The sequence below is a fragment of the Silurus meridionalis genome, chromosome 22 (genome assembly GCF_014805685.1).
Source record: "Silurus meridionalis isolate SWU-2019-XX chromosome 22, ASM1480568v1, whole genome shotgun sequence".
NCBI classification, from domain to species: Eukaryota; Metazoa; Chordata; class Actinopteri; order Siluriformes; family Siluridae; genus Silurus; species Silurus meridionalis.
This window is the reverse complement of record NC_060905.1, coordinates 8523218-8548177: the sequence shown is the minus strand read 5'-3', so window position 1 is coordinate 8548177 and position 24960 is coordinate 8523218. Positions and strand designations below refer to the sequence as shown.

Below are 24960 nucleotides of genomic sequence, written 5' to 3'. Positions count from 1 at the left end.
TGAAATAATGAAAGAAGAATATCAAACAAACAGCAAATAAACTCTCGATCTGTTCAGACTAATTAAATAAATGAATTCTGGAGAACTAACTGAAATGTGCATTTATAATAATAAATAAGCATTTGTAAATGTTTAATTACAGATACAACAATAAATAGAGCCCCAAAATACATTTAGATTGAACTTCACAGTCCATCAAACCTTCAATATCCATGGAAGCAGCACATAACATTTGGTGCACAACCTAATTAATTTAAAAAAAAAATAGCTGAGTCTGGTTTGAGAAGAGCACCAAACAGAACAGGCAAGTGCTCCAGAGATTGGTGCAATCAACTGAGATTACAATCCACAGTAAGCTTTCTGACATGCAGTCTATCTACAGCAAGTGGTGAACCAAGGTCAGGAAGATAGTGAAAGACTTCAATCATCCAAACAGTAAATCACTCTGCTGCAGTCAGGGAAGCACTTTCAGAAAGGCCAACACAATGATAATGTTTAGGAGCTTCTTCCAGCAGGCAATTCAGGCTCTCAACCAGAAGAACACCAAGGACTACAGCTTCGACTTACTGCACAACACTCACTATCTCAACCTGGTTTATTTTGTTTTGTTTTTTTTGTACATGTACGTGTATTGCAAAAAATAACTTATACATATCTTACACAGCTGCACTTTATTAGGAATACGCAAAATAATTCATCTTGTTTGTATTTTCAAAATTAATTTTCATTTGTATTATACTATTCTTTCATTTTACGTTTTTAGGAACTGTTGTCTTTGTATTATTATTATTTTTTGTCACAGACCATTTGTTATATAAACTTTTCACTGCATGTCCTACTGTTGATGGTTGTGTGTGACAGTATTAATATCCATGTATTAATATCCATCCATCCATCCATCCATCCATCCATCCATCCATCCATCCATCCATCCATCCATCCATCCATCCATCCATCCATCCATCCATCCATCCATCCATCCATCCATCGCTCAGGTCGATGATGCTTCTCTGTGAGACACCGTGAGCTCTGTGCGTACGCATGCGCAGTGATGCACCGCTGCCATTTCCTGGATTCCTGACAGCCCGAGCTTAGGAAAGCTAAAATCTACGAAGCGAGCGAGCAGCCGGAGTGAATTCGTGTCGACTGTCCAGAGTCCGCGAATTCAAGTCCGTCCAACAAAACCAAAACAAAAAGAAACAAAAAGCAGTGCGGATATTTTTCAACACAAGCCCAACTGTTCAGGTATAAGTGTGGTTTATTGTGGAGCGATGTAGCCTGAGGCCTGGGGCGCCGCTCCCGGTCTCTCTCCTGCCCGTATCCAATAGCAGGGAGCGTGCAGAGCCGGTCAGCGTGAATGGAACCTCTTCTGTAGCTTCTTACATTTTGTTGAAATTAATTTATTTTATAGATTATTAATCCACATCGAATTGTTTATTGTTGGGTTACTGTATGAAGCTTGTGTGCCTCATTCCGTTTTGTTAAACAAATGAGCTAACTAGCTTAGCCAATGGAGCTCTGGAAGCATTAGCTTAGCATTAGCCTGTTAGCTCGTTAGCTAGCAGCCGAGCGCACACTATCTAGCTGTGCTAGCAGTAGCTTAGCCAACCGGATAAACTACATCATCATCAGCAGCAGCAGCACTGAGGCAGTTCCACGCCCTGAAACCGATAAGAGGCCATTGACAGAAAATTCCTGTTCTTCAGGTTAAATCAGTAACGCGCTCTCAACCAGTCTTCATGTCTAATCTTCTTAGTCTAATCCAGGAATCAGTTTTAATGCATCATAAATTGTCCTCATGTTATTGTCTCAATATATCATTTAATCCTTCAGCCGTCAATTAAATTCTTTCTTTATTTTAATGTTTTTTTTTCTCCACAGAGCTACAGCAAGAAGAACATGTCACTCCATCAGTTTCTCTTGGAGCCCATCACATGCCATGCATGGAACAGGGACAGGACTCGTAAGCAGCTCGTTTATCTGTCTTGAAGATTTAAGCCTTGTGTTTATTTGCCCTAAAAAGTCCGTCAGATTTGTTTTCTCTTTCCCTAGAAATTGCCATAAGTCCGAACAACCATGAGGTCCATATATACAAGAAGAGTGGAAATCAATGGGTAAAAGCCCATGAACTAAAAGAACACAATGGGCATATTACAGGTAATCAGTCATCATGTATTACACCGTCTCACTCTGCGTATAAAATGTGTGTGTGTGTGTGTGTGTGTGTGTGTGTGTGTGTGTGTGTGAGATACTGACCACAAAATGATATTTATTTAAAAATGTTTAAAATCTTTAACTATATTAGCTCTCTGTTGTTTATGACATTAATGGGACCAGTGTATATAATGAGAAGTACTTATTTATTGAAACCGAAGCATCCGAGTAAAAATTGATAGCTGACTCCTATTATGTGCGGTGGTGGAACAAGTTAGCTGTCGAGCTGAATATATTTCCAACAGATTGCTGTATTTTTATTTCAGGATCATCTGTCTTTTCAAAGCCAAATCACTTTTATGTGACACAGGGTGATTCACCTCCAGCGATTAATTTTAACAATGTAGGCTGGTGTCTAGTTTTCCTCTCAGTCCTGGCTGGTGTCATTTTTCCCTTCAGTCTTGCATTTGGGTAGCTAGCATAACCTGTACACTTTATCCTACCTAGGCAGTAAATATGCATAGGTGTTTTTTCCGATAATGTCAGCTCACATGTGGTTAAAAGGACGGTTGATATATTTTTATAGACAGGACATATTGCATACACCGAATGTAAGCTATGTATTATTGTATTGCTATATGGTTCTAATATTTATCATTCATGTTTCTAGGCATCGACTGGGCTCCCAAAAGTGATCGGATTGTAACCTGCGGAGCAGATCGCAACGCTTACGTGTGGAGTCAGAAGGATGGCGTGTGGAAGCCCACTCTCGTCATCCTCAGGATCAACCGTGCAGCCACGTTTGTGAAGTGGTCTCCATTGGAGAACAAGTTCGCCGTGGGCAGTGGAGCTCGCCTCATATCTGTTTGCTACTTTGAGTCTGAAAATGACTGGTGAGTTGATGCACTTACTGGTCGAAAATGCTCACGCGAAATCACAGACGCCTTACGCCTCTTGTTTTTTTTTTTTGTTGTTGTTAAGGTGGGTAAGCAAACATATCAAGAAACCCATCCGCTCCACTGTCCTCAGCCTAGACTGGCATCCTAACAATGTGCTCCTGGCAGCTGGGTCATGTGACTTCAAATGCAGGTATGATGTTTGTGTCTCTCACCCGGAAGTGGATTGATGCAGTCTCAAAAACGCTAAACAGAAGAATGTTGCTATTGTGCATCCTGTGGCAAAAAAAAAATCTTTATTTTAATTTTGGTTTTAAATGTTGATTAATTTCTAAGAAAGCTATGGAGCTTTAAATAATTTTTTTTTATTATTAAATTGATCACAAGGGTAGAAAATGTAATTTGCAGGTATCATGTACTATTTTAGATATCATAGTAGACTCATTGATTAGATCAGCATATGGCAGCTAAATAGTTTCAAGCTAAAAGAGAAGGTATCCTTCATGTTCAATATGTAAATGTGCACACAGCCACTATGCAAGAACCATCGCTTATGTTTTCACATTCATGTCTTAAGTACACATGCAGGATTACATGTGACATTTATAGGATGTCACATGTAGTAAGAGCTAAAACATCTGTCATCTCATATGGGTTCCACATCAAAACTATTGTTAAGCGACATGTGCTACAATGTCAAACATACTGAGAAGCTCAGTTTCCCTTTGGGATGTTGTCATTATCTACATCATATAAAAATGCTTACTAAGTAAACAGACCTTTCAGTAGCTATAAGAGGTTTTTAAACACTATGGGAGAGGGATCTCAATAAAATATAAGTTAATACTCGATGGTGGTCTAGAACAGTACATATGTATGAATTTGAAGACGTAATGTCAGACATATTTATTATTAAGTTCTGGACACAGAGTGCTAAGTTACCCCCACTATTTATAGTTGTACTGCATCACGCAAGCGCATCAAGGTAATTTCTGAGGACTTGCAAAAATGACAGGAAGTTTTGCCTATGCCTGCACGTTTATAACTAGCAAATATGTCAATAATGTCTTGGTTTTGGAGTAACATTTTTGTATACTGTTAGGCTTCAAAAGACATTTTCACCATCCCAAATTTGTGAAGTGTTTTTTATTTTGTGTGTGTGTGTGTTCGTTCATAACAGCTATGTTTTTTTCTCCCCCCAAGGGTGTTTTCTGCATACATCAAGGAGGTGGATGAGAAGCCAGCTCCAACTCCATGGGGATCAAAGATGCCATTTGGTCAAGTGATGGCAGAGTTTGGTGGAGCGGGCAGTGGAGGATGGGTCCACAGTGTTTGCTTCTCTGCCAGTGGAAATCGACTGGCCTGGGTCAGCCATGACAGCACTGTGAACGTGGTGGACCCTACAAAAAGCTCAACGTGAGCATTCAAATTAACTACTTTGCCTGTTTTATGAATATTATTCTAGGTCATGGTTGTTGACTGTGTGTGAGGGCTACAGATGGTACTTTTGTTTTACAGGCCAAGCCAATTGAAGACAGAGTTTCTTGCTCTTCTAAGTGTGACATTTGTGTCTGAGAACAACATTGTTGCAGCGGTAAGAGCACCACATGCAGTTCTGCCATCCTATTGGAGGGATTTAGTGTCAGTTTTTTTTAAAGGCTCTTTTTATTACTATTTTCTCAAAAGGGTCATGATTGCTGCCCAATGCTGTTCAGTTTCGATGATGGTGGAAACTTGACCTTCGTATCCAAGTTGGACATTCCGAAGCAAAGCATCCAGCGCAACATCTCTGCCATGGAGCGCTTCCGCAACATGGACAAGCGGGCCACTACCGAGGATCGCAATAGCACTCTGGAGACCCTTCACCAGAACAGCATCACGTAAGTCTTAAGCTCTCGTCCCAAAGCAGATACAACAGCTATAGTCAGGGATTGTTTTTCCGTCCCCCATGAGGGGATTCAACCATTCTTATTATGACATTTTGAAAATATTGATGAATAATTGTATAAAGCATATAGTATATAGCTGCTGAAATACATGCTATTTGAAGCTTCATTAAGCTATAGATATACAGTTCTGTCTAAAAGAAAATCATAGGAAAGTAAGCTATAAATCATAGGTGCTTTTAAAGATAATGAAACATAAATCAGTTGATATTTGTCCTGACAGTATTTTGTCTTTAAAATAAATCACTGGTCTCAGGTACATTTTGTATTGTTTTATAAAGAGATTAGCAGTTTACTTTTTTAACACATTTTGAGGAGTCGCCCATGTTTCTTTTGAAGATTCTCACTTGCATCTGTTTTGCAGGTAATTCCTCCTGATTGGTCTATTACATGTTTATTTAATGTTAATTTCTTTACCAACATTATAAACAGTTTTCTGTAACATCTCATTTTAGATGGAAAAGTAAACTATAGAAAAATGAATAAATACTGATCCATTAATAGTCAGAAGTACTCTATAACAAGCACTTTGGCAAATAATTGTATTTCAGGGCAAATTCATCATTTGCTATAATAGATTTGCTCAATCATCCTGACCCCGTCCTGAGGCTTCTAAATGTTTCCTCACTCACTGAAAGTCTCTCTTAAGAAACCTGCAAACAGGAAATTGGGAACTATACGTGGTCTCAGAATAAGGCTAAAAAAGATGTGAAAGCGGACTTATAATTTTGAACATAATTTTATCACATCTAAACTGTTTTTTTGTAAATTTTCAGGGTTTTTTCTAACTCAACATATTTGTTCTCATTTTGTAGCCAAGTGTCTATATATGAAGGAGACAAAAGAGATTGTCGTAAATTCTGCACTACAGGAATCGATGGAGCGATGACCATATGGGACTTTAAGGTTTGTAGTGTAATTTTTTTTTCTGCCCCTTTAAGCATTGACTTATAGCAGTAAAATATCCACTACTCGTCCTGTGGGACGTTCACTTTTCAGTTATGCAGGACTTCTCAACAGAAAGGCGTTTATCCTGTCATTTAAGAGATTGAGTTTGAATCTCCATAACATACACTCTAGAAGACAGATTTTACCACAACCTGTATGTGTGTGTGTGGGGGCACAGTTTCTGTCTTCTCTGTTAATCAGAGTGACACTGGTATCTTTTTGTGTATTATGAAGGCAGCACTTTTTGTTTTGCACTGCCCTCTGATGCACAAGCAGCAGTTCAAGAACATGTAGTCAGCTGGCATCATCTGTCTCGTGTAAAGCGATTGGTTGCCTTCATGCTCCTTATTTGCTTGTATGATTGGAAATGATTGGGAATTGGGAATGATTCCCCTACAGACTGATTAAAAATGATGGATTTTATTTTCTGTAGTATAATCAGGTTTTGCACACATCCTACACACTGCTGTAATAATAATAATAATAATAAAAGTCATCACTCTGTGTAAGGTAAAATGTTCACTATGTTTTATTTATCATGCACACAGATGATGCACATTGCTCGAATTTATTGCATTGACCTGTTTTTCTTGTTCATGTATATTTTTTTGTCTCCTCAGACTTTAGAGTCTTCTATCCAAGGCCTGCGAATCATGTAACAGAAGTCTAAGCTCGCATGACGCAGCACAAGCAACGACGGCTTGAAGACTAACATGGAGATCTCTGATAACACTTCTGAAAGTTTTTAACCGAGGGGAAGCACTGACCAGTTTGTGAGCTGATGTGACACTCTTAAAAATGGGGGAGAAACACCTGAAAAATGGAATAAGGGGTTTAGGGTCTTTTTTTTTTTTTTTTTTCTTTCTTTCTATTTTTGTTCCTTCTTTTTCTTTTTTTTTTTTTTTTTATTCTATGCCGATGCTGGTGCTCCAGCAATGTGTCATTTGGTCGTTGGCACTCCAGGAAACTGGAGAGGAGATCAATTAAAAGGAGAATTTTATGTAAATGTTCTGTTAGAAATAAAGGAAATGTACTACACACTATGTGGAATGCAGCTTTGTGTCTGTTCATGTGTAATGTACAGCTTGTGTGTGTGTGTGTGTGTGTGTGTGTGTGTGTGTGTGTGTGTGTGTGTTTGTTTCTTGAATGATCAGTTGAACCTTTGAGTAGCTAATATTTGCATTGCAGTCACTTTCCACTGTAGATGTGCATGTTGATAGTGTTTACAGGCGCTCAGATCGGATCCTGTGCTCAGAGCAGGATGTTGAAGGGAGTTCAGAAGAAGGCCGTCCTCACTAGCAGGCAGACGCCCACACGAGGAAGTGGTTATGTTTCTCTAACAGGAAGGGGAATAAACACAGCCCCCTTTTCATATAAAAGAGTAAGGAAATAGTTGAGTTCATTGAGAGCCAAGCCAGCGTTTGTGTTGACTGCTCAGAGTCCACGAACTCAGGCTTTTGTTTTAAAACCTCTGTCCGCTACATCTACGTCTTGGGTCAAACTATTTCCAAGGTAAGCAGGAAAGCAGATGTTTTTATTTATCAGGCGTTTAAAGCTGTAGGGCAGGACTTAAGTGATAGAACTCTTCCTACATGTAGAAGCATGTTGGAGCTTTTTCTTAAACTGTCACAGAAGTGATTCTCACACTACTAGTTCTTATAATAGCAACATTTCTTTTTTTATTTACAAAAACATTTCTGATAGGAATCTAAGAGAGCTACATGTAAATGAGAAGTGTGTTTTTTGTGTTCTTGACTCATGCTGACATGCTTCACATCAAATTCCTCTGTGGTCTGCTTTTAATTTAGTGCATAAGTAAGGAGAAGAACAGGCTTGTTTTAAATTAAATACAGTTATGTGGAGGAGGAAGTGAAGAAAGTTCTCTGTTCTCTCAGTTTAGAGTATGAATGTGCAATTCTAACAAAACAAAAAAGAAAGGTTTGGTGTGACTGCAGGATTTGAGGGATTTCAGCCTTTCAACAGTGTTGTTTTCCTTCTCAATCTCATCATGCACCTGATTTGCAGAGACTCCAGTCATGGCTTATCATAGCTTTCTGCTGGAACCCATCAGCTGCCACGCCTGGAACAAAGATCGAACTCGTAAGTCTTAAGCAGACCTGATGGATACCATCTCATGTGTTTAGGATTTAAAACCACAAAAATGTTAACACTGCTGTGAGAGTTTGGCATCTCAGCAGGATAAGGCTGATGGGGTTTGGATTGTTTGTGAACCTTTATGCTGATTGAAGTCATTCAAAATGTGAAGGTTCCAAACGAATAAAAAATAAATAAAAGATTTTACCAGATAAGATGTAATCATATCTGTAAATAAATGAACGGTTTCCATTATAACATTTTTTCTTCCCCCTATTATTCAGTCAGCAGTCTAAAATGCAGAAGTGCAGTCTAAAAGCCACAAGCTATCGTTTTTTGTGTGTTCTCTCATTTCACTTCCACAAAATAACTGCACGCCCCACATTTCATTTCCTGTCATCATTTAGATCTTGTGCTTGTAGGAGAACCACCATTCGAGCCCTCTGAGCCAGTTTGGCAGAGTCCATGTTCCTCCAAACGCCACTGGCTTTGATCTGTACTGCCAAGCACAAAACAGACTTAGATCAGTCATATTTTCCCCTCAGAGTATTTTCCTAGTCATGCAAGCAAGCAGAATTAGGCAGCTTGTGAAAATAGAGTTCCTACTCTCCAAAAAAAAACAAAAAACAGCCCAAGAACAGTTGCGTCTTTGTATGAAAAACAAGTATTAAAAGAAAAAAGGTCAGCGGAATATCTTTGTTTGTAGTTGGGTTTTTTTCATCACATTATTGAAAGCAACGGTAATGATTAATCCCCAGCCCACACACACACACACACACACACACTCATTTCCTGTTTTACCATGAATGGTGCTCTTGCTGCAGAGCCTGTGCAACACGCTTACAGCACAATGCAGAAACCACACAAAGCATTTCATCTTGCGTATTCTGACGAGAATATAAATGACGGAGCACATCTGCTGCAGCTGAATGTAGAAACTCGAATAGTGTGAAGTGTGTGTGGTGTTAGATATGTAGTCTTTTTTTTTTTTTTGTTCCTGTGTAGCTTCACAGGTACAAAGACACATCTAGTTAGAAGAAATGTTTAATAAAGTAACGTTTCAGCTAGTTCTATTCTATTCTAGTTCTATTTTTTCTACAGATGTTAGAAAAAATTTTAATATATGCACCATTTAGAGCAGCTCAATGTTTTGTTTTAGGGAAGTAACCGTTAGGTATTTTAACACTCAAGGTTTAGAGAAGAATTAGAGTAGCAGTTTTTAAAGTGCACTTGTCATTTTGTCTACTTCAGAGTAGATACCTGTATAAATGAGTGGTCCTAAACTAACCACCTTCTTTGTATAGGCCTCCTGTCAGTCACTTTGGAGATATTTGGAGATCCTAGGGATTAAGCTTTTTATTAATGGGAATGGAGGAGTAAATAAATGTAATGATTTTGCATTTTAAACCAAATCCTACTTTTAAAACCCTTTACCTTTATAGATACTAATTTTCAGAGTCCAACTGCCACAGAAAAATTCTCACCATCCCCCAATCATCCACATACCATCTGTTAAAACTCTGTTTGTCTTTCACTTCAGCTGAACTTTGCAGGGAAAGGGTAGAGCTTGGTGCTGTTGTTTGTCTTGAACCAGAAATTATTTTCAAGGACAGGAAAGATATAAGCCAAAAACTTTACACAGGTTTAAGCTGTGCTTAAAGAACCCATTTTCTGTTCTCTATAGAAATTGCACTGTGCCCCAATAACCATGATGTCCACATTTATAAAAAGGAGGGAAATAGCTGGAACAAGGTCCATGTACTGAAAGAGCACAATGGGCAAGTTACTGGTGAGTGTTGCTGTCTCCTTCTAAACCATACATCTAAAACCCTCTTGAGTCTCCGGCCCTGCTGTGATCTTGCCTTTGTCCGGTGTTGCAGGTATCGATTGGGCACCGGAAAGCAACCGCATTGTGACCTGTGGCACTGACCGTAACGCTTACGTTTGGACCCTGAAGGGTGACGTGTGGAAGCCCACTCTGGTCATTCTTAGGATCAACCGTGCTGCTCGATGTGTTAAGTGGTCCCCCAAGGAAAACAAGTTTGCTGTGGGGAGCGGATCCCGCCTTATCTCTGTCTGCTACTTCGAGCAGGACAATGACTGGTGAGATGATCAGGTTACTGGGCAAATGACACCACAGACACCACTTTGGAAATTGGAAATTTGGGATTTAAGTGATTTTTTTTATTTGATCCTAATTGAACGTTTGTTTTTGAATCAAGCCTTTACTTTTAGAAAATCTATTTATTGGAATTTTTCAAGATTCATCATCAGAAGTGTAAAGATTTTCTTCCTCTTCTTCTTCTTCTTCTTCTTCTTCTTCTTCTTCTTCTTCTTCTTCTTTCGGCTTCTTCCATTCGCCACAGTTGGTCATCCCTCTTCACACCCCCCTGCCTCTTTCACCCCAACCACCTGCATGTCTTCCCTCACCACATCCATAAACCTCCTCCTTGGTCTTCCTCTTTTCCTCCTTCCTGGTAGCTCCATCCTCAGCATTCTCCTACTGATGTACCCCATGTCGCACCACTGAACATGTCCAAACCATCTCAATCTCGCCTCCCTCACCTTGTCTCCAAAACGTCCTAGTCCAAAGCTGTCCCTCTAATAAAGTCATTTCTAATCCTGTCCATCCTCGTCACTCCCAACGAAAACCTTAACATCTTCAGCTCTGCTACCTCCAGCTCCACCTCCTGTCTTTTACTCAATGCCACTGTCTTTTAGATTTTCAAATATATTTGACTTTATTTTCTACACGTTTGGGACAAAAGTATGTGGATACCCAACCGTTACTCCCAAATGTAGTGTTTTTATAGAATAACTGTGTAGGCTGTAGCATTACAGTTTATCTTTTCTGGAACTTGAGCTTTTTTCAGCATGACAATGTACAAACTGAGCTTTATGAAGACATGATTTGAAAAAGTTGGAGTGGAAAAACATGAGTGTCCTGCACAAAGCCTTGACCTGATCAACTCTGTGATGAAGTGCACCCCAGACCTCCTGACCCAACATCACATGCTTTATTTTGTCTATGCTCTGGTGTCTGAATGATCACAGGTCCCTACAGCCACACTCCTTGACATATGACAGCAATAGAATATGGTTTAAAAGCACATGGGTGTGTAGGTCTTGTGTTCACAAACTATAGCTATATAGTGTATTATAGTATTTATGACTAGCTCTCCATGTGCTATTCAGGGAGGAATGCTTACATTTATAGTAAGTCCTTTTAGAAAAGGATATCATATCTAAATGTTTTTTTGTTATTTGCAGGTGGGTCTGTAAGCACATTAAGAAGCCTATTCGCTCTACTATTCTGTGCTTGGACTGGCATCCGAACAACGTCCTGCTGGCGGCTGGGTCATGTGATTTTAAATGCAGGTTGGCTTGAACCTTTCACTCAAATTTGGGAGTATTTGTCATTATTTAGGAGTACAATTGTAACATCTCATAACGATTGTTGTCGGACTCGAGCCCTGAGTTCTGCCTCATTTAACATAACAGATAATGAATTTGTAATAACTTGTGGACCTAAGGACTACATCCTTAAACTATGGAAACCCTGGCCTGCTGTTACGCAATGCATCAAAATGGCATCTTTTATAAAACTGATATCACTTTTAATCACTGCTCAAGTAGACAATCACTGTATCTTTCTTGCAGGATTTTCTCGGCCTATATCAAAGAGGTGGAGGAGAAGCCAGCTCCAACTTCATGGGGCTCTAAGATGCCATTTGGAGAGGTGATGTTTGAGTCGTCTGGCACTGCAGGCTGGGTGCACGGCGTTTCTTTCTCCGAGAGTGGGAATCGCGTGGCCTGGGCGAGTCACGACAGCACAGTGGCTGTGGCTGAAGGAGGGAAGACTGCTGCGTGAGTTAAGCTGGTTATATATCAGTGTAACCTTTGGGTTTGAATTGTCCTGTTCAGGACTGTGATAGATCTAAAGCTGATCACAGAAATGCTGGACATCATGAGATGCCAGTTCTTATAATGACTTATCTAAATATTTCTGCAGGATTTACTAAATTTATGTAAATGTTAATTTTATTTGGCACCATGGTTAATTCAATATATATACACACACACACACACACACACACACACACACACACACACACACACTATTGCCAAAACTATTGGGTCACATGGTCATAAGTACGGTATGTGATTTTTGATCATTGCATTCCACATTTAGTCCCTCCACTCTTCTGGGATGAAGTTCCACTAGATTTTGGAGTGTGCATATGGATATTTGTGTTCATCAGCCACAAATGTGTTTGAGTGAATGAAAATGTTTTAATCTTTTTTAATCTAAAGACGTCCTGTACAGTTGAGTGCCTCCAGTTTTGTGGTAACTGTTTGGAAAAGAACCACAAACAGCAGGAAATGTCAGGTCCCAATACTTTTGGCAATATAGTGTGTGTGTATATTTATATATAAACAAACTTGGTTGGCGTATGTCCTTCACAAAACTCCATAAAAGACCAAAAAACCTGGAATGAATACAACAGTGGGAAAAAAAGTCAATGCCAATAAAAATATCTAGCTGTAACAGCACCAGAACCAATTGAATTCTAAAAGCTATTTGCAGAAAAGGACAAGGACAAATGCTAAACAAAAATTAAGTTATTTAACCTCAACCGTATATTTTGTATATAAACCCTGCAAAGGATACTATTTTAGACCAAGCAAATACAGTAATACGTTATTTATTCTTCTATGCGGGTTTTTTTTCCCCCTGAAATTTCAGGATTGTCATGAATACAGAAATTGTTGAATGCATTTCTAGTCTGAAGTAAGTTGCAAGTTTTTCCTTTCTCTATTTCTGTTATGGCAGCATTACTAGTCTGACCTCAGAGACTCTTCCCCTGCTCTGTGTGACCTTCATCACTGAGAACAGCTTAGTGGCAGCAGTAAGTACTGGATATTCACACACTTCATTATGATAGAAGACCCTTAAAAGTGCGAGAGCTTGATTTTATTGTGAAATGTGTTTCAGGGCCACGACTGTTACCCCATTCTGTTTGTCTACGATGCTGGAAAGGGGGCTCTGACTTTTGGGGGGAAACTCGATGTTCCCAAGCAGAGTGCTCAGAAAGGCATGACTGCCAGGGAGCGCTTCCAGAACCTGGACAAGAAAGCCACGTCAGACACTAAGGAGGCTGTGCTGGAGTCCCTGCACAAAAACAGCATCAGGTTTTTGTTGTTCTATTTTCTATAAATATCTTCATTAGCTGGACAGTGAACTTTGAGGGGTGGGGCATTGTTTATAGCAGGGGTCACTTACCTTTTTGAAACTGAGAGCTACTTCTTGGGTACCGATTAATGTGAAGGGCTACCAGTTTGATACACACAGTTTTCAGTTTGATCTGAAATAAAAATTTGCTCAATCTACCTTTTATTATATGTTATTATTAATTATATTTATCTATGTGAAGACACTGATCATGTTAATGATTTCGCATTATAATCATCAACAATGATTTAACAAAGTAGGAAACAGCTATTTTTTAGAAAAGGCCCACGAGCTACTCGTGTGGTCCTTGCGGGCTACCTGGTGTCCGCGGGCACCATGTTGGTGACCCCTGGTTTAAAGGAAAAGTCCACTCTATGACACATAAAACATATGGATATCGACACATTTGTGATCTTACATACAATATTTCAGTGATTTCTGATCATCAGTTTTCTCTGCAAGCTCCTAAAAAAACATTTTCAGTTGCATTTAAGGATCTTTGCTCTAGGGCCCAGCGGTGGCAGCTTGGTGGTGCTGGGGTTTGATCTTGTGACCATTTTAAACTGATTTAACGTTCCCTTTTACTAAAACAGAGCCTTGAGCTAGAATATTTAGACATTTATCACACAAAACATTCTCTTTATGCCCATAAAAACAGTTTAACTAACCCAACATCTGTCTCTCAGTCAAATCTCAGTGCTTGATGGAGGAAAAACTAAGTGCACCAGATTTTGCACCACTGGCATGGATGGAGGGATGGCCATTTGGGACATAAAGGTGACACTCATGTTCCTCCTATTTTATTTCCCTTTTAATGAAAATGATCGCTATAGCATATAGTAGCATCAATACTGAAAACATGATTACTGAAATATCTTTTTCTCTACACAGACCATTGAATCTGCACTGAAGGATCTGAAGATTGTCTAGAAGTGGACTTGAAGATGAAAGACTGGATGTTGTCAAGTGCTGTTTTTAAGTAAAAAAAAAAAAGAGACCAAAATAATAATATGGATTGTCAATTATGTAATAAGATTTATTCTTTTACAAGCAGCCGAACAAGGCAGCTGTGATGTGATGCTGCACTGCACTTATATCATTTTGATACTATTGGGAATAGAATGGTGTTTATGACTTTCAGTACTGCTCCTATATTAACTGTCATGCAAAAGTTTCAATAAAAGTAAAAATGGGAAAAAAGAAAAAAAAAACACGAAACAAATTGCTGTTATATTTTTGGAACAAGAGATTTTATTGAATCTTTGTATGGAACAATTCACATTTTATACAAAAAGAAATTCATAAAAAAAAAAAAAAAAAAAGATTGAATAGTGGCCTACGGTTGTGAGAGCTCACTGGGTAAAGTTGAAATGTTTAAATTAGATCATGCTCAAGAGACTCTCATGCATAGAAATAAAAAGTTTACTGTAAGAGCTCTGGTCAGGAACTAGGTAATATTTGTAAATATATAAGCTCACGCACGTTTTTTTCTTCCATTTTGTGCTTCTTAAACACACTGAAATACCTTATATTTGTAGTGACATTCACTAGCACTTGTTTACTGTTTAAGAGAACTTCAGAGCTCTTGGGTAACACACTGACCTCATCCGTCTCCACCCTCGGATCATGTGACTCAAGCCACGGCCGTGTGTAACCCGTCCTCCGGGATGTCCATGGGAACATACCACAGACAGACCCCCCCCACCATGTCTATCCTATAATAAATGAGTGCTCTTAGGCCCCTTCAGTACACTTTCCCTGTATACATAGAAATATTTTTCCACTGCAATGAGCTCAGCTCTGCTTGACAGAGGTGTGATAAATTCATGATATTTGGAACTAAATAGATATTCACACGACCGGTAAACTGAAAACCAGACAATTGCTGGCAGTTTATTAAATAATATTACAGGGCAGTGTTTGCACACCAACATCTACCCATAGTAACACCACATTTCCACTCCAAAAGATATGTTTGATGCTTTATAAAGTCTTAGTGGCGCACGATATTCTGCGATTAGATCAGGGAAATGGAAGATGCATTGGTCAGGGAGGGAGAAAGGGAAGGAGAGACGCTTGACCTGTAACCTCCATCTGCCCAACTGGATAACCAAATGGTCCATAAAGTAGTGGGGATATTGGTCTATTAAAAAAAAAAAAAAAAAATCTAAATTTCAGAGAAGAAGAAAAAAAACATTCCTGACAATCAGAAAAACGCAGCTTGTGACGAATACTGTTTCAACTGTCAGTGTCATCTTAATCGTTTCAGCTGGCAAAGTAACATGAAGGCATCATAAACGTTACTATATTCACATTTCGGCACAAGAACAGCCACAGATGAGACACCCCACAGTTCTGACAATGAAATTAAACATTGCACAGGATGGGGGGGCAGGCATATCAAGGTAACTATCTTCTGCTTTAAAAGAAAAGAAACGAACACAGGCGCGCTCGCACACGTGCTCATTTGAAAGCGTATGTCAAGGAGAAAATGTCCACTAAACACATCGGAATCATGAAAATAAGAGCAAATGTTTTTTACTTGCACTTGGCACATGTACATGCGAAGCTTCTAGACTTGATGGCTGTAACTCGGACACTTCTTGCTTTAGTATTATAGGAAAAAGGGAGTCTGGGCGCCAAAATTCAGTTTTTAAAAAGCCACGAATGGGGAACGGACAGTGAAACATCTACACATAACAGACAAGAAGGCTACAGCTAGGCTTGCTTACAAAATGCCCTCTCTTCTTAACCCCTCTCATAGCAGCGCCAGAGGAGGAAGAAAAAGCGCTCCCTCCCCCCCTCCCTCTCAAAATACAACTCTGTGTTTTGTTTCCTGCCCTGTGGTGTGAAGGATGCAGGGGGTTGAAGCGCTCAGTCGGTCTCTAGGATTAGTGGAGGCTGCTCGTTTTCCTCGTCCAGGTGCAAGGCGTTCACATCGTCCTCCACACCAGCGCCGCCTACCGCGCCCTGATCCTCGGGGTAACCTACAGGAGCGCAGTCGCGTACATGTTACGCATGGCTTGATGCAGATAGAGCAGATAAAAGCTGAGCATGTTCTTACCTTTGGCAATGGCAGTGCTGTATGTTTGTGCCACTAGTGGGCGCTCATGGGACGTCTGCTCTAGGATTTCATTTGCAGGTTCTGCACTTCCGTCTAGCCTGTGAACACAATTCACATAAATATTAGGGGCTTCCCCCTTCGGAGACATCATTATTTATTAAATTCAACAGTGCTAATGAATTCTCAGTTCTGATTGGCCGGTAAGTGTTCAACGATAGCACTTTTAAAACAAATCACAGCTTTATCGCTGCACTTAAGCGAACATATTGATTTTTCTATAATAACTTCCATTAAGCAGAGTCTCCATTATAGAACTGAAGCTGATGGATGCTCAGCATTAGCAAATAACTTATTTTTCTATGAGTTGTTCAGTAGTATTTTTTGTTAATAAAGCGTCTCCATTGACAGTGCAGTAACAATCCAACATAAACCTGTCATGAATCAGAATTGTTCTGATATAAGTACAGTTTATTAGATGCTTAACAAGCTGCAGTTTCCCTCTTTTTTTGTGTGGGCTTCCCACAGTAAAACGCTCAAATAAAGCTGTTCAAGTGCATTTTTCTGAACTACTGTTCGTCTGGTGTCAAAATGCAACCCAACACTCGTGGAGGAAAGTGCAATCTGCCTTCTCACTCATACATGAGCTCACAGATGCTCCAGAACGCTTTGTTTCACTGTGATTGACAGGAGCAAGAGGATGCAGTCCTTCCCACTAAGACATCATGAATGTCTGTGTCTTTGTACACAACAAACATGCTTTTTTCTACTTTTACAAACTCAATTTTAATGTCATAAGCGACGTGGTTCATAAAGGACCGACCATTTACGGCTGCTATACAGTAAATCTTTTTTCTGTCCAACTTTTTATAACCATAAACATTTTCGCTGCCAAACCGGTGCACTCGAAGAGGAATAAACCACTTATAATCCTATTTACAGGGTTCCCACAGTTTTACAAACACCAGATTCAAGGACTTGATAAAGCACAATTGATTTTATATGAAGCACCTATTAGATTTACACCCCAGCACATAATATATAGCACACACACACAAGCAAGCAAAGCCCAATGCCTTAACCACTGAGCTACCACCTCCCACACACATATATACATACACATTATATACATAATGTGTGTATATAATATATATATATATATATATATATATATATATATATATATATATATTATATACACACACATACATACATACATATACACACACACACACACACACACACCTCACTATATATGAAACTCTAAGAGTGAGTGCATTACTTGTGCTGCTTCATCAGTGTGCATTCTCCGCCTTCCTGTGGGTCCAGGTTGTACAGGTAAAGGTAGCCGTCTGCCGCCGCCACCAAAAGTCGGGGAATCTTCTGGATTCTGAAGAAGGAGAACCAAAATCACGTTAAAGAATCTGCATCAGTGCTGCTTACAAATAAAACACCACATACAAAAAAGATCATTCTCACATAGCTAGAGCACAGATGTTCTTGTGTCCTGAAAATGGCAGTCTGACTGTAGCGAAGGCCCGGCCTTGTGTGAACATCTCGGACACCTGCGCAGGCAGATACGTAGTGGAGGCCATCAGTACTTTCCCAAAGTAACCTGTCCAAGTAGTGGGTTCCTCCTGAGGCCTGTTCATATAGAAATGGAGTATAGCAAAATCAGAAGAAAATTGGTACTGCAAAAACTACATAAAAACTTTCAAAGCTGATGGAAATCACAGCAGGTGTTAAATCAGTAGCACATACTTTTCTCTCTGTGTCTCCAGCTTAAAGATATGAACTGTCTCTGTGTTGCTTGAGGCAGACAGATAAAGTCCTTCCATACTGAAGGCCAGGGAGCAGATACTCACACATCTGGGAAGATAAATATAAAATGTTTTCACAACTCTGCCTGCAATGACTGATTACACTCTCACTATATTTATATATTTTACACTCTGCAAGCATTTTCAAGCAGTGCTAGCAGTTACCTCTTCACCCCTCTCCTGAACTCAAAGAGCTTCTGGCCCTCTGGAATGGAGAACACCCGAATGACCGTTCCCTAGAAAAAAATAAATAATAATAATAATAAAAATCACAAAATGGCAAAAGCATAAATACCAGGATTGAAGGTTTCCTCTTCAAACTGATAACACAGGAATTAACTCGCACACCTTCTCAGAAGCCGTGGCAAGTTTTGTTCCACTGGCGTCGAAAGCCAGTGCTGCTAACGGGCTGTCATGAGCAGGGATCATGTTAGCGGCCCTCTGCGAAATCAGAATATCAACTATTTAAGCTTTAACTGTACATCACATGCAGGCCACGTTGAATGATTAAATTCAGGAAATCTTTAGTGTGATACATTTGGAAATCGACATGGAGATCTGAAACCTACCAGATTAACGGTGTCAAAAACCTGCACTTCCCCTATTGTTGCACTTCCAGGATACCCCAGGTAGCAGTTATCATTACTGATTGAAAGTGAGCATAATCCTGAAAATCAAGATAAGATTCAGATAGTTAACAAAAAAAATTCTCTCCATTATTTACTACTTAGTCCTCAGTACAGCAAACATCAATCATCTTCCACAAGCTCCTGACACCTATCGTTAGACTTTCACTTCCTAAAGCATCAGTATTAGTGTTCCGGCCTCCTGATGTGAAAGGGGAACATCCTGTTGTGAAAGACGATCCTGTAATGCACTGTGCAGAATTACAGACGCCTTTGTAAAATCCTGTTCTGTTTGTAAAAACTCTAGCTCTAATTCAAGTTGTTTTTTTTTTTTTTTTTTTTATGAAAAAGAACGAGGAAAAAAAAAAAAAAAAAACTGTGCACCTGATGGATTTGGAGGAGTCTCTCGAATCGTATGCAGCACTTTCATATCCCTGATGTTGTGGATATACAGCGATTCTTCCAGACATACTATCAACCTCTGTTTGAAATAAAAGAATTGAAAGCATTTTAGCTATTTTATGCACCATTTGGATAATCAAGAGAAATACTTACACACCCATAAACTATACACAAACTAAAGATATAGAGATTTAGCAGCCTATGATCCTACACCATCGACACGTCCTTCATATCACCACTCAAATGTCGGTATATACGCATGGACGTACCTGTCTGTTTAGTTTCACAGCCAGGATAGTGTTTGAGTAGCTGTAGTTACATATCTCGGTTCCCTTCTTAAAATGACACACTTTGAGCTTTCTGGGTGCCTTGAGGCTCACAATAGCCACAAGGCTACTGGAGAACAGTCTTTCCACAATACAGACATCTTCCGTGTCAGCTACAGGGGAAAACACACACTTTTAAACACAGACATCACTTAAAAGCAATGATTAGCTCTAGACTGCTTTGAAATCAGACATGATACTCAGTAAAAACATCACCATATACAAGAAGGAAAACAAACAATCGGCCATCATCAGTAGCTCCATGTCTTCACTACTAAAATTACATTCTAATACAGTTTTATTTATACAGGCACAGTGACGTCCCGTCTTTACTATGATGAGCTCTAATCATATGCTATTATTTCTTTTGTTTTTTTTTCCCCCTCTAAATTCTGCTTTCTCTGATACTCAAAACCAGGAACTGCTACTCATCAAACTGTTGAATCACTGGGCAGTGTAACAAGCTCAGAGGAAAGGGCTATCCGCCCTCTTCCACATGATCGGCTAGCGTTACTGTGAAAGCTGCCAATCTTTAGAACGTATCAGAAATCAAACCGGTAATCATTATAAGAAACTGAGAAAAGATGCACAAGGAATTTGAGCCATAGATAAATTATAAATTAAAAATACAAAAATAAAAAAGGCGTGACCTAGAATAATCAGATAAAAAGTTTTTTTTTTTTTTTTTTTTTTGAGCAACAGACTATTTATGAATTTGAAAAGAAAATTGTTAAATGATTTTGTTTTTAACTCACTCGTTTATTTTTTTTTCCACGTTTAGTTTTTTCATTACATCTTCCTAAAATCATTTTAGCAATTTGTGTAATTTATTTTCTGATTGTATAACTAAACAGATTAAGAAATCTTCCAAAAACACATCACCACCACACTATTGTGCAAGGTTCTCAAAACGTTCTCATCTATCAGGATTCATCCAGGTCAGCCCGTGTTCTCATATCCGCTCAGATTTACACAGGTAGTTGTGAGCAGGGAGTAAACATAGCTCACATTTGAGTTTTTATACTAAATTTTCCTTTACTCAGAATCAAAGTAAACAATTCGGAAGAAATTATAACAGCATGTGCTTTAAGGTTTATATAAACGCAGTCTACTCATGATATGACAAGATACTTACTACATTCATAAATCTGTTCCAATTTGTCAACTGAGGACAAAGAGAAGAACTTGTATCCGGATTTCGTACCAACTGCTAAGGACCTGCCAGACGAGAAAGAGGGGATCGTTAAAAAGAAGAACCATATTTTTCACTCTTTAATTAGGTAAATATTGAACACACTGGTGGCTGATTGTTTACACACGCCAAGTACTGCAACACATTGGCATAACTGTTACTACCAAATAAACAAGATTTTATTCCCAAATTAATAAAAACGAATAACTGATTGACATTAATAGTGCAATATCAAATGTGAGTATTAAAGCTGCGTATTTACAAAACACAGAATTACGTGATTGTGCTGCTGATTTCAGACTGAGGAGGCGTGTCTATAAAAATGACTGACAGGCGGCTCAGCCAATCACAAACCACCAATATAGACCTGAAGGCAACCTGTTTTCTTTGCCATAAAATGCACTCGTGTTGATGTTTAAGTTAGTGATTATTAAATAATGTACAGCTGTTAGGGATTATTTCTACCAAAACATTTAATAAATCACAGCTTTAACACTAAATCTGACTACTGCAGACAGGACAGGAAGCTAAAGCGCCAGCTAGCCGCTAGCAAAAACTGCCCACAAACCATGAGCTTTATCTCATGACTGACTTTCAAGTAACATCAACATTATTTTTTTTTTTAAATGCCAACATGTCTGTTATGTAACCAAACAAAAACCAAACAATGACAACCAAGCACACAGTGTATAAAAGGCTACCATGGCTAGGCTGGACATTTCCACGTCCAACACGTTTCATGCTGTTTCTGGTTAGTTATCTGGTGAACCAGTGGACATTTCAGTTAGACTAACAGGTTACACATTTACAGAGATGACCAGTAATATTTCTCATTAAATATTGTTATTGCAGACATTCTGAATAAATGTTATCAGCTCTGAAAGGAACTTGCTCTCCGTCTTCGAGGAGAACATGCATAATAACTAAGGCACTGATTAAGCTAGAAAGATGCAGTCAACTTTTTCAGTTATCCAGCTGGCTAGATATTTAATTAGTTAGATTTTATCAATTATACAAGATGTTGTACATATACAGTATCCTAAAAAAACAACAACTGCCTGCTTATAACAGAAGCACAGTGAAATGCTAAAGCAGGCCTCATCCCCGAGCCCCAGTGAAGCGGTTCCCCGCTCAGTCTTACGTGTTGTCCTGGTTGAAGTTGGCGAAGAGCAGCTGGCTGCAGCCGGCCTCTCCGCTCTGACTGGCCAGGTTCATGAGCACACCATCTACAAGTCAAGTCAAAATTCGAAACTGCAATAAATACGATTAGGTTTTTTTGAAGAATGAAGGTGTCGCCAACACTTTAATCAGTCTAACGAGGACATTGAGATGCAGCCTCGCGTCGATCACTGATTGTGGTGGTGTTGTTTTTCTCCCTCAAGTGTTTGCAGCCTATCATTATACGCATGCGCAGTAGCTACAACGTGCGTCCCTGTCAGTGTTCATTTAAAGAGAAAGGCTGGATGTGGGTCTGTGTGAGAAGGAGAGAAGTGGAGCTGGAGAGAAGCTAAAGATAAGATGGAAAGAAGCAGAAGAGAAGCTGGAGAAGAGCTGGAAAGAAGCAGGAGAGACGCTCGAGATGAGATGAGATGAGATCCTTAAAGAGGGATTTCAGGATCCTGGTGGAGACGGTACGCAGCACATCGCCCACAACAAGGATCATAGTGTCAGGACCTCTTTCCACTTACCAGCGAGGGGCTGAGAAGTTTTAGAGTTGGAGCAGCAGTTCTATCAGATAACATCTCTAGGATACTTCACAGCATCTGACTGATAAGACATCAGGAAATCTTCAACTATGAGAACACGCAAACAACTGACCAAATAGTTACAAGTGAGCACACAGCCCAATTTATAGAAACCGTATCTATTCCTCGTGTAGTAAAACCAAGAATTAAATACACAAGATCCAGAAATAAGATCCAGAAATAAGGGGGGGGGGATTAATGTTAGCCAGATACTAGGATTCAGCTTTAAATTATTTGAAGTGCTCGTTCTTAAAATTGTACTTTCAGACATACATAGAAAACTCGCTCTGGTAACCGTTTACAGACCCCCAGGGCCCTACGCTGATTTTCTGTTTTCTTTCAGACCTCTTGATCAATTTTGATAAAGTGCTGCTTGTAGGAGATTTTAATATTCATGTAGATATTGTAAACGATGTTTTAGGATTATCATTTGTCGACTTATTAAACTCTTCTGGCGTTAAACAAAACGTCACCAGACCAACTCACCGTTTTAACCACACATTAGACTTAATAAAATCCAGACATCACTGATATAGATATTTTACCTCAGAGTGATGACATCACAGACCATTACCGGTGTTGTGCCTAATTCAAACCCCCGGTCTGAAATCAACCCCTTCGCGTGCACGCGGACAGTACCGTCGTATTTCCTGTAGATGGCACTAAAAACACGGAAGGCACGCTGAATGTAAACCCCCTGCCTGAATTCTACCCCCTTTATTTTTCCTTCATACTCAGAGTTACCAAACTTGCTGTGATACACCTACACAAGTAATAATGTATGTGTAAAATACTACATTTAATCTAACAACATGGACAGCTGTATTATTTAGGGGGGTATTATTTAGGCAAGCTGAATGTAAACCCCCTGCCTGAATTCTTTCCCACCCCTGCTTTTCACAATATACATGCTTCGGTTAGGGAATATTATTAGAAGGCATGGAATTAGCTTCCATTGTTATGCTGATGATACCCAGCTATATATCTCAACAAAACCAGGCGATACAGCTCAATAAGCTCGCATAACTGAGTGTGTTAAAGAAATAAGAGATTGGATGACCCATAACTTTCTACTACTAAATTCTGATAAGACGGAGATTTTGCCCCACTGTATATATATATCTTTTTCCGCCTTAGAAATATTGCTAAGATAAGAAACATGTTATCTATATCTGATGCAGAGAAGCTCATCCATACATTCAAGACCTCCAGACTGGACTACTGTAATGCATTACTAGGTGGTTGTCCTGCATCATTAATAAACAAGCAACAGTTGATCCAGAATGCAGCAGCCAAAGTTCTCACAAGGTCGAGAAAATATGACTATATATCCCAATCTTATCATCCCTACACTGGTTAAGTTTCGAATTGACTACTTACTTACAAAGCCATAAATGATTTGGCTCCCATGTATCTATCCAGTCTTCTCACACGCTACAATCCGTCACACTCTTTGAGATCTTAAAACTTTGGACTTCTAGAAGTTTCTAGAATAGCAAAGTCCACTAAAGGTGGTAGAACATTCTCACATTTAGCTTCTAAATGTTGGAATAGTCTTCCTGACAATGTTCAGGACTCAGACACACTCTCCCAGTTTAAGTGCAGATTAAAGACGTATGTTTTTAGTGAGTCCCACACATAACACACATCACATATCCTAACCTTGTGCTCCAGTACATCTGATCAAATCCACATTATTAACTACCAATTAACAATTCCTCTACACTGCTTCTCTTTCTCTACCGAGGCATCCCGAGGTTGTGCCAGCTCCAGTTGTGTCCCACCTCATGAAGATTATGGACCTTTAAAGAGTAGATGCTGAGCATCCTGTACCATCTAGAGACGTACCAGTGCCATTTGGATCCAACTTTGGACATTGGACCTATGATGTTGGATCTATGGTGGCCTCAGACGTTGAGCTATTTTATGAGTTGGTCAGTAGTTCTGTTTCCATAATGTCAACTGACTGTATAAGACTGTAGAAAGGACATTACTCATAATCAAACACTCTGGTGCTCATGGTAGTTCTCACTCTACAGTGTTTTGTATTGTTCTTAAGATTTATAATCACACTCTTGATATCACCTAAATGAGGATGGGTTTACCTGAAATACCGTATCCGGTCGTGTATTATCTGGTTAAGACCTTGCATGGTCGGGTAAGTCTGTATGTCTGTAATAATAATAAATCACATTGCTAACTGAATTATATTAAATTGTATTGAGATAAATTTAAGATTATTAATAAATGACAACAACTTTAAATAAGAACTGGAGATAATACCACGAAGCAGAAAAGAACAGACAGGAGTTGTGAGAGTATAAAGAGAGAGATGAGATCTGTAGGTTCTCCAGAACCAGGGTTTGAAACCTGACTGTCATGTCGTGTGTGGGCCAAACAGGGGCGCTCTTGATACATAATACCCAGTATTGTGTATGGAGGGAATGTGCTTGCCTTGACTTGTTTGGGACCTCTTGATCGAAAAATGCACTGTAAGAAAAATGCACGAATAATAGT

General features: G+C 39.3%; 3 protein-coding genes across 3 annotated transcripts; 2 read left to right on the top strand and 1 right to left on the bottom strand.

Moving 5' to 3' along the window:
• The first annotated feature begins 1052 nt into the window (after window positions 1-1052).
• On the top strand, window positions 1053-6987 carry arpc1a (actin related protein 2/3 complex, subunit 1A). The gene is made up of 10 exons (XM_046835528.1): window positions 1053-1245; window positions 1882-1963; window positions 2053-2157; window positions 2825-3047; window positions 3136-3243; window positions 4254-4466; window positions 4569-4644; window positions 4737-4930; window positions 5812-5902; window positions 6565-6987. The coding sequence occupies exons 2-10, from the start codon at window positions 1900-1902 to the stop codon at window positions 6601-6603; spliced, it is 1113 nt and encodes a 370-aa protein (XP_046691484.1). The 5' UTR covers window positions 1053-1245; window positions 1882-1899; the 3' UTR covers window positions 6604-6987.
• Window positions 6988-7302: 315 nt separating this feature from the next.
• On the top strand, window positions 7303-14493 carry arpc1b (actin related protein 2/3 complex, subunit 1B). Its single transcript, XM_046834757.1, has 10 exons — window positions 7303-7456; window positions 7970-8044; window positions 9723-9827; window positions 9919-10141; window positions 11309-11416; window positions 11699-11905; window positions 12873-12948; window positions 13035-13231; window positions 13958-14048; window positions 14163-14493. The coding sequence occupies exons 2-10, from the start codon at window positions 7981-7983 to the stop codon at window positions 14199-14201; spliced, it is 1110 nt and encodes a 369-aa protein (XP_046690713.1). The 5' UTR covers window positions 7303-7456; window positions 7970-7980; the 3' UTR covers window positions 14202-14493.
• A 641-nt stretch (window positions 14494-15134) lies between these two features.
• Window positions 15135-22112, bottom strand: wipi2 (WD repeat domain, phosphoinositide interacting 2). Its single transcript, XM_046834755.1, has 12 exons — window positions 21840-22112; window positions 20642-20724; window positions 19450-19619; window positions 19163-19259; window positions 18722-18819; window positions 18501-18593; window positions 18318-18388; window positions 18094-18201; window positions 17812-17976; window positions 17615-17722; window positions 16336-16433; window positions 15135-16258 (listed from the first exon to the last, which is right to left on the bottom strand). The coding sequence occupies exons 1-12, from the start codon at window positions 21911-21913 to the stop codon at window positions 16146-16148; spliced, it is 1278 nt and encodes a 425-aa protein (XP_046690711.1). The 5' UTR covers window positions 21914-22112; the 3' UTR covers window positions 15135-16145.
• Window positions 22113-24960: the final 2848 nt, after the last annotated feature.